Source organism: the organism of the source record quoted next, unplaced genomic scaffold (assembly GCF_019419815.1).
Source record: "Pyrus x bretschneideri cultivar Hongxiangsu unplaced genomic scaffold, Pyrus_bretschneideri_v1 Contig12, whole genome shotgun sequence".
In the NCBI taxonomy this organism is placed as follows: domain Eukaryota; kingdom Viridiplantae; phylum Streptophyta; class Magnoliopsida; order Rosales; family Rosaceae; genus Pyrus; species Pyrus x bretschneideri.
Window position 1 is genome coordinate 4394625 of NW_025999413.1, and position 9794 is coordinate 4404418.

The following is a 9794-nucleotide window of genomic DNA, read 5'->3' on the forward strand; positions in this document are numbered from 1 at the left end:
TCAAATCAAATTTCAAAATGATCTAGCTGTATAACCGTACACAGCAAGGGTACATAGAGATGATATATAGTTACACGTATATTTACATATAAGGACATTCGGTATACAAAAATACATAGGTATAGATATATAGATAGACAGATGAATATTGAAACTATATATAATATATATAGGGGCATAAATATAGGTCCATAAATAGGGAAAGAAATTCACATAAAAATACACAAGTGCACAATATAAAAAATATAAGAGGAAGAATCTATTGGCATGAATTCTGGTTTTTGTTATGAATATCTGAAGAAAGATGGATTTGAATTGAACAAGTTATTCTTCTTCTAAAAATCTTAGCCACGATATCATTTGATACCTCTAACATTGTATGAGCAAAAGCTCGTATTATATGGAAACCTAGTATATTTATTAGGACCTATATATGAACTTGTAAAATGCACACGTTAATTAAGAATCGGTTTAATAAAATGCAAAAGAAAACAAACTTAAAAAGTCAATAATAATCAGCTAATTTTTAATACATACGATATTATTTACACTAAGGGTCGGGAATAGATTAAGTCTCACATTGGGCTAACCATAATAATTTGGTTCAAAATCGCTTTTGACGAGAATCGAACTTAAAACCTTTCACTTATAAGAGAAGATGAATATCAATAGACCGTAGTACTAGGTGAAGAGCTAATTTTTACGAAAACGATCAAATTCAATATTCAATCTTATATTGTTAAGAATCAGTTCCACATTGATGGGAGGAAAGACATTGCATGAGCTTATAAATAGTTGGGTTATTTCTGATATTATCAGTTGGTTTTATGTGGAAGCCCAACCTTCTTTATGGAATCAGAGCCAAGTTGTCCCACATGTGAGTCAAACGGCCACAAACGCTTCATGTCACCCCATTGTGTTGTTCAGTGTTAGACTTAAAAATTCGTTACACATGAGGAGGTGTGTTGATAATGAATCTCACATTGGTGGAAGAGACATTGCATGAGTTTATAAGTAGTTGAGCTACTCTTCATATTACCAATTGGTTTTATGATGGAACCTCAAGTTTCTTCATATACACCCGGTTTTAATGAGAAACAAATTTTATTAAGGATCACAATCTAAGTATGCTCTTATTTCAGTTGGGTTCATAGAAAACAAAGTTAACAGTAATTCCTCTAACTGAAGCTTGTCCAAAAGATGCAGACGCAATACAGCCAAACTGGAATAACGTGCCAAAGTGTTGGACAAAGGATATGTTAGTGAATTTCACATAGGACACATCCAGCCTCTGAAATTTCAACTACTCCTCTAACGAAAATGACTTAAATAGAATAAGTCAATTGGCGTCTGATTTAATAGTGCATGTATAATTCCTTTTTCACATAATGACAGTGCATTATTAGATCTAAATAGGACATAAACAGTGAGCTCCTTCTGGTAAAATCCCCCTTTCCCACATTTAACACACACGATTATTAGAAGGAGGTGAGAAGAAGGACTTCTAATTTCTAGAAGCAGTCTTTTATTTTCTATTTCGTTTTAGATCGTATCAGGTAAGGCATATATAACAGGAAAGTTTCAATAAAATAATGTAAAATTCCTTGTGAAACCATCCCACCTGCTAAAGTGGGTTTTACTATTATTACATCGGCTTACAACCAATATTTTTAGGAATGTGTTATCTACACATCTATTTTTATTTCATATTCATCTTTTTAATTTGCGACCGTCGGATCGATTGAATTAAAGAAGATCAAAGAGTATAAATTAATAAAGAATATGGCAGAAGTAAAAAAATGTGTGTGAATATCACATCCCTATTTTTAACATCACACACTTCTATAATTATATAAATTAGAACGGCGATTGGTCCAGCCTACCTTCAACCTTTTGAACCAAATTTACAGAAAAAAGACTCTGGTTCTAGTTCTCCACTTTATGCGAATCCAAATACAAACCCTAAAAACAGTGTTTCATTTTCATCTTTGTAGGTCAGTTTGCGAGAATCTCAATTCTGAAGAAATACGAACTAATCAAACTTTAGAGTGTGGAAGTCCGACCGGTTATTCGCATCATCTTCTTCCCACAGATCAAATTACCCTAGAAATAGAGTTTGATTCTCGTTCTCTCTTCTTCCGGTCCCAATACCCTCGCTAGAAAACCTTCACTGCACATTCTCCACTCATTTTACTCTATTTTTGTGTGTGCAATATCTAAATTCAGTAAGATTAATTAACTAATGGATTTGATGAGTTGCTGGAATAGAAGCACAAGGGACTACTCAACAGTGATTGGAGCAAAGGCTGCAAGTTCAAACAAGTTGCCTTCTTCTGGCTACAAAGGAGTAGTGCCCCAGTCAAATGGCAGATGGGGAGCTCAAATATACGAGAAGAGTCATCGTGTGTGGTTGGGAACCTTCGATGATGAAGAAGAAGCTGCTAAAACCTACAACATTGCTTCGCTAAAGTTCCGGGGTCTTGATGCCATCACAAATTTCAGTCGGAACCAAATGACACCCTACAAATGTGATGTCACGGAGGCTCTTTTCTTGGAGTCCCATTCCAAGGCTGAGATTGTTGACATGCTTCGAAAACATTCTTATGCCAACGAGCTCGAGATGTACAAGCATAAGTTGTACAATGGTGGTGCCCTAGGCCTTGATGCCGGCGGAAAGCGTATGAAGTGTCACCTTGATTTAATGGACACATGTAGTAGCGAGAGGGAGTTGCTTTTCGAGAAAGTGGCAACACCAAGCGATGTAGGGAGATTGAACCGCATGGTTATACCAAAACAACATGCCGAGAAGCATTTTCAGGTTCATCTGAGTGTAGGGTTTGGTAAAGGGGTGTTGTTGAAATTTGAGGATGAGGTGGGTAATGTGTGGAGGTTTGGGTATTGTTATTGGAGTAGTAGTCAGAGCTATGTGTTGAGCAAAGGGTGGATTCGCTTTGTGAAGGAGAAGAAGCTGAAAGCTGGTGATGTTGTGAGGTTTGAGAGATCAGTAGGGGAGGATAAGAAGATGTTCATTGACTGTAGACCAAGAAACGTCGATGTGTCGGGGATCAGGGAGATGCATAGTAGGGTTGGTGAGCCTTTAGGGGCGGTTCAAGATGATGGAATGGTGAGATTGTTCGGAGTTAACATACAACCTTCTACCGGGCCTCGGTTCCAGTAGTGGAGTGTCTTATTGCTACTTTCAAACAGAAATGGAAAATTTGAGCACAAGGCAAGGGAGAAGATCGTGGAAACATGTGTGGTTGTCATATATGCTTTTTAATTGTTGCAAAAATACCAAAAAGAGTCATTTTAAGTGACTTAGTGAGACATGATAAATTTAGAAAAATCCTATGAAAGAAAGTTTATTTCTGAGTCATATTTAATAAAATAAGGAAGTAATGTACTCTGCTGAAAGATGAATTCTATTAGCATTTTAGGAACTGTTGCTTCAATCAAGATTTCAAATCTTCTCTTATAAGCAATGTTTATTTTGTGCACCATAACAATGTGATTGTTTGGCCTCATTAACAATCACTTGTCTTGATAGATTATTTCTTAGTCTAGTCCCATGTTTGTTCCGTGTTGGGATTTCAACTAATGAGGTCTTAGCGAGACCCCCTAATAACCGTGGTACTGGTAAGACCTCCCTCCCTTGGTTTGCTCTCTACTCTCCTGCTCTCATTGCTTGCTTTCTGTACTCAATCCAACGAAATCACACCACCAGACTACCACACTCTCTCCCTCTCTCCTCGTCCTGCTCGACTACCATGGTGCCTCTCTAGGTAAGCGAATCCAAATTGGCATTCACCCAAAGCTCGAGGGCGACACCGATCTGCGTGTTCGCGCTCGACCACACCATCTGCAACTTTAACGCCTGCTTCGATTGGTAAATCTTTTATCTAGTTGGAATTCATCGACTTGTACCCAGTTCCTGACTTTGAAAAGGACGGAAAAAGAAAAGGAATGAGTAGAAACAAACGGAGAAGCTATGACCAAAAAAAAAAAAAAGAAAAAAGAAAGGAACAAGAAGCATTTGGAAAGGATAAGAAAGAGGGGGAGAGAAATTAAAAAACGGAAAACTAATGAAAATGGCTTGAAAACTTTGAGTTTTAATAACAAGGACAAAATAAAGGGTAAGGTGAATAGTACCAGGATTGACTTTTTAGTGTGAAAATGTGGTTTTTTGTTAAAGTGAACAGTACCGCGGGCTTTTCGTTAAAACTCCCATTAAAAAATGACAAAAAATATTTAGATTTCAAAAATAATTTAGTTCGTGACTTAGTTTGACAATGTATTAAACGCTCAATTATTCTTATACTAGTTAGTCTATGTCAAGCCAATCCAACTTAATCCCTGAACTTAACCCAGTCTGAGATAGTCTGGTGAAACAAATGTACCCTAAGTTTATGACTAACTATGCACATAAGTAAACTGTCATTTGACCCCCTAAACTATTGTTGATAAGCCATGATTTTTCAAATATTTCAAACAACCCTTCCCACTCAAGTCTGCTGCAACAGCTTTGTCGAATATACTCCTGGAAGAGTTGGGATTTATCTCCAACTCTTCAACTTATAATTATTTATAGGGGCTTTTAGATCCAAGTTCAAAAACATAGATGGTTTTTAGGAGTGAGTCCAATTACCTAATTATATGTATTTATTTTTTTAATGCTCATTTTATATTTTCTAAAAATATTAAAAATCAATTAAAATCTTCTAATATTATGAATTTTCAACCCCAAAAAATATAATTAATGTCTTATAACAAAAAAAATATATATTGACATAAATCTATCTGCAAATCATTCTACCCTAACTCAAGTAACAAATATATGAATGTATATCATACCTATAAGTAAGATATGAAACTTAACTAAAAGGTAGAAAAAACATAATATATCTACAAGTAAGACACATGAATCTTACTTGATTATAAAAAAGAATATGTCATATAGGTAGATAAATATAATTAACCTATGATATAGGTTGATTATAAAAATAAAAACTAAAATCTATAAATAGGGTTTAAAACGGGATAAAGAACAAGAAAGAACAAAATAAGTAAATAATCAAAGAGATAATTAAGAAGAAATTTGATTTTTATAATAAATCTTATCATTTAAGAGATAATTATTGATAATAAAATAATAAGATTTAAGAAAATTGGACTATTCCTACTATTAGCTCAAAAAATTGGATCTATATCAAATTTCCCCTTATCTCTATCATCTCATGTATATTTCAATTTTGTATTTTTGTAATAGGAGATAAGACTCCTTGTAACTAACTCATGTAAATCATAATTTATAAATATAATGCTTAATACCTTACTCAGACTTAACTGAGTTGAGCATTAGCAACTCTTTAGCCATCAAACTTTATAGTGAATACTTCTCTTTTATGGTAAATTAACCCCCTGAACTATTTTAAATCAGTCAATTAACCCTTCACCGTCATATTTGAAAAAATTCATCTACTTTTAAATTAGTTTTGAGGGTAAGTTCGTTTTTTATCTGTTATTTCATTTATCCCTTCTCCCCTAAATCATTTCCCGCCAGTTTTTCCCCAAATCACAATATACATATGAAAGAAAACTTGAATCATCCTAAATACATAATAGAACATAACAAAGAACGATTTTATTAACTTTTAATGTGGCATTACGAAATCATCAACCAACTGCACAAAACAAATCATGTGTACTTACAGATTGCCTAGCCTTTCTACTATGCAACACTTTATTTTGTTGGATTTTCTTCGATTTGGTCTTGCAAGCTACTACTAATTTCTTTCTACCTGGTAGTATTAGAATATGTTTAAACATTTTTTGTTCAGCTGGGAATGATATGGACATGTGTTCAATGTATTTGGTCTTGGAATGGTCTATTTACTTATTTTTGTTCTTCTGGGTAAAGATTATAAAGTTGTGGTCTTCTGGGCAATTATAGTTGTCATGTCCCTTTATGCAAACCTACCCACAAATAATCTAACCTTATATGTCAAAATGGTTCACTTTGGCCAATTTAGTTTCTCTGTTTTTAATTTGGCCAATTTAATTCTAAAGTTTATTTCCATTAGCCAAATTATTATAAATTTATTCATAAAATTTAAAAAAAAAAAATTTAATCTCCTTCCAACTCCACCACCTCCCTAAAGTTCTCTCCTCTCCCAATTTTCTTCCCCAACCCTCTTTTTAATGTCACAACCTTAAGAATCTTCCAGATTGGAAGTTTTATCTATTATATGTGTTATTTCTCATTGGTTTTCATTTTTCTATAAATTTTTAATTAAATAAAGAGAAAGAGAAATGTATGGCTCTCTCAATTGCAGTCTGTTACTCGATTACACAGCCGAAGGTGAGGTGGTCGGAGTTAATTTTCTAGGGACTATGGTGATAAGTGGGGTCGAGGTGGACCTAGAGACGTGTTCTTCTAGTTGCAAGCATGTGTGGCTAGGGTTGAGGTTTGGATCAAGGACAAGGCGGATGGCAAGATGGGTTTGTTTAATTTTTTTTATTTTTTATTTTTATCTTGGAATTATATTTCTTTCTAGTTAATTGAAAAAAAAAAATCTATAATGGTTGTAATATTAACAGTGATTAAATGAAATATCCTTAATTGACCAATAGAGACAAACACGATAATTAAATTGTCCACATTGAAAACATGAAGACTGAATTAACTAAATAACTAACACAGAGACCATTTTGACATATAGGCCAATAATCTAATGAGTTTCCAAGGGTATTATATTTTTCTTTGCGCCTGGAACCGGGAGTTCACTAACGAAATAACTAGGATCAACAAGCACATTCGGGAGGCCAACATAAATTAACTACTCAATCGGCCCAAACAACCAATTTGTTATAAAAGGAACAGAGGGTGCATTAAAAACCATACGATGCCGGGTTCTAAACACAGACCCTACGCGACCACTGTCATGCATTGCGATCAAGGATACTTCACTTATTTCAACTAGCGCATTTTCACATTTTCATCTGCATTTCGTTTAGATGATGAAATTATTAAAGAATTTTAAATTAACAAAAAATTGAAATGGCTGAATTTTAATTTTTAAAACTTGTGAACATTCTTTTTTTTAGTTAACTTAAAAAAGATGAAATTTAATGTGTGTATTGAGTTGTTAATATGTAGATGAGAGATAGTAGTTAAGAAATGTGCTAGTAGTGGTGGTGGAGATGGTAGCGAACTAGTGATGATGATGGGTGGTGGCGATAGTGGTGATAACGGTAGGTAGTGGCATTGGCATTGACGCATGATGGCTATGATTGTCACATCTCGGCCCGAGGGGGACCACTTCCCGGGCCCGCTCCACCACCGTAGCACGATATTGTCCGCTTTGGACCCCGACCACACCCTCACGGTTTTGTTTCTGAGAACTCACCCGAGAACTTCCCAATGGGTCACCCATCCTGGGAATGCTCTCGCGCGCTACTCGCTTAACTTCAGAGTTCCTATGGAACCCGAAGCCAGTGAGCTCCCAAAAGGCCTCGTGCTAGGTAGAAATGGGAATATACATTTAAGGATCACTTCCCTGGGCGATGTGGGATGTCACAATCTACCCCCCTTAGGGGCCCGACGTCCTCGTCGGCACATACGCGACCAGGGTTAGGCTCTGATACCAAATTGTCACATCCCGGCCCGAGGGGGACCACTTTCTGGGCCCACTCCACCAACGTAGCACGATATTGTCCGCTTTGGGCCCCGACCACGCCCTCACGGTTTTGTTTCTGAGAACTCACCCGAGAACTTCCGATGGGTCACCCATCCTGGGAATGCTCTCGCGCGCTACTCGCTTAACTTCGGAGTTCCTATGGAACCCGAAGCCAATGAGCTCCCAAAAGGCCTCGTGCTAGGTAGGGATGGGAATATACATTTAAGGATCACTCCCCTGGGCGATGTGGGATGTCACAATGATGGGGGCGGTGATGGTCCCAAATTCTCACTCATTGAAATTAGGAAATGACAACTATTTATATTAAATTTAAACTTAGAAATTCGAGGTTTCAAATTCTAAATTTTTTTTTTCATGCGAAAATTTTAAATTCAATTTTTTTATAATCCAAACGAAAGAATTGGTGCACATAAATTTATAAATTCTCGCTTTTGTCCAAATTTTAAGTTAATTCCCTTATCCAAATGTAGTGTGTGACATCCCGTTTCAAGATTTACTGTATTTTTTCCCTGTAGCAATGAAATTTTTAAAATATTCCTGAGATGCCACGTAAGTCTTCCACATGAATTTCAATTTTTCTTTCACTTTTTCACTCTTATTTTACTATTTCTAAACGGTATTTATTTTTATAAATGCGTAACCGCATATGGAATTTAAATCAGAATTATACCAATAATAAGGTACGTTCGAAATTGTGTAAAAATACTTGAGACAATCTTATGCAGTGTGCACCACTGCATGTGTTCTTTTTGGAACAGAAATTCAGTCTTCCTGCAGTGTAAAAACTTGCATGAGTTGACTGATTTGATTAAAGAAAAACAAGTTAGTTTTAATCAATATTTTATTAGATTTGAGTGCGTGAGTGGGATCTTGTGCAGGATGAAAGCATGGACTTATTAGGATAAAATGATTAAATACAAAATAAAATAAATAGTATTAAGATTAATTTTTTAATATAAAAATATAATTTTTTATTAAAATAAACAGTATCGATTTTACATAAAATGGTAAATTAAAAAATAAAATGAATAGTATTCAAATTAAATTTTTAATGTAAAAATATAATTTTTTATTCAAAAAAACAGTATTAAGATTTTTCCGTTAAAATTACTTTTTAAAAACCTATTCCTATCATTCATTCCATCAGACATCATATTTCTCATTCACTTTTTGTCTTTTTCCCCTCACTTAGCCTCTCTCTCTTTCTTTTTCTTTTTAGCCGGTTCTCTTTTCTCTCTCTCTCTCTTTTCCAGCTCTCTCTCTCTCTTCCAGCTCTATCATTCATTCCATCGGACATCATACTTCTCATTCACTTTTTGTCTTTTTCCCCTCACTTAGCCTCTCTCTCTTTCTTTTTCTTTTTAGCCGGTTCTCTTTTCTCTCTCCCTCTCTTCCAGCTCTCTCCCGTCACTCTCTCCTCACCCTCCACTCCGCGACACTCCAAAACGCCACCACACCACTCCTAAAAATTTCACAAACTCACCCAAAAGCTTCCTAATGATCTCTGCAACTCATCCAAAACCTTGTGGCCGTGGTTAGCTTGTAAAAAATATAAACTTTTCGTTACGTATCTGGACGGAACCGACCAATCAAACCACTTCTATCTCAGTAAGCTTTGACGATCTTTCTCAAGGTTAGGTTTCATGCATGCATGCATGTGTTGGTGAACGCATGGACGTTTTCCTAACCCACCATGTTTTTTGGCGAGTTGTAGGTTTTTCCAAGCTAAACCCAACAAAATCTTGTTGTTGTGGTTGAGTTTGAAGGTGTAGGACGACTTCCTACTACCCCTAGGCCATAGGTTTGAGCTTGCATGCCCAAATCCACTTCGAAACCGATGAAAACGGAGAACTCAAAATCGAGCCTGTCACTTTAATTCATGCCATTTTCCGATGACCTCCGACCAACTTTTGGCCTTTCTTATGGACTAAAACAAAAATCGTTATTTGTTCTACACGTACAAATGACTAAATGGTATTCAACTTACACAATTTTTTTTTTCTAAAAATAATCTTTAGGGAAAAAACGATTTCAATTAAGAGATTTGTAGGAATCTCAAAATTATTGAAATACACAAAACAAAATAACTGAAGAAAA

At 35.5% G+C, this 9794-nt stretch overlaps 1 protein-coding gene across 1 annotated transcript; it reads left to right on the top strand.

Moving 5' to 3' along the window:
• The first annotated feature begins 1768 nt into the window (after nt 1-1768).
• On the top strand, nt 1769-3279 carry LOC103947873 (AP2/ERF and B3 domain-containing transcription repressor RAV2-like). The gene has a single exon (XM_009358839.2). The coding sequence runs from the start codon at nt 2243-2245 to the stop codon at nt 3176-3178; it is 936 nt and encodes a 311-aa protein (XP_009357114.2). The 5' UTR covers nt 1769-2242; the 3' UTR covers nt 3179-3279.
• The last annotated feature ends 6515 nt before the right edge of the window (nt 3280-9794 follow it).

Bases quoted from the DNA above. Each gene is read 5' to 3' on its own strand.
- LOC103947873 (XM_009358839.2), top strand. From the start codon at position 2,243: ATGGATTTGATGAGTTGCTGGAATAGAAGCACAAGGGACTACTCAACA.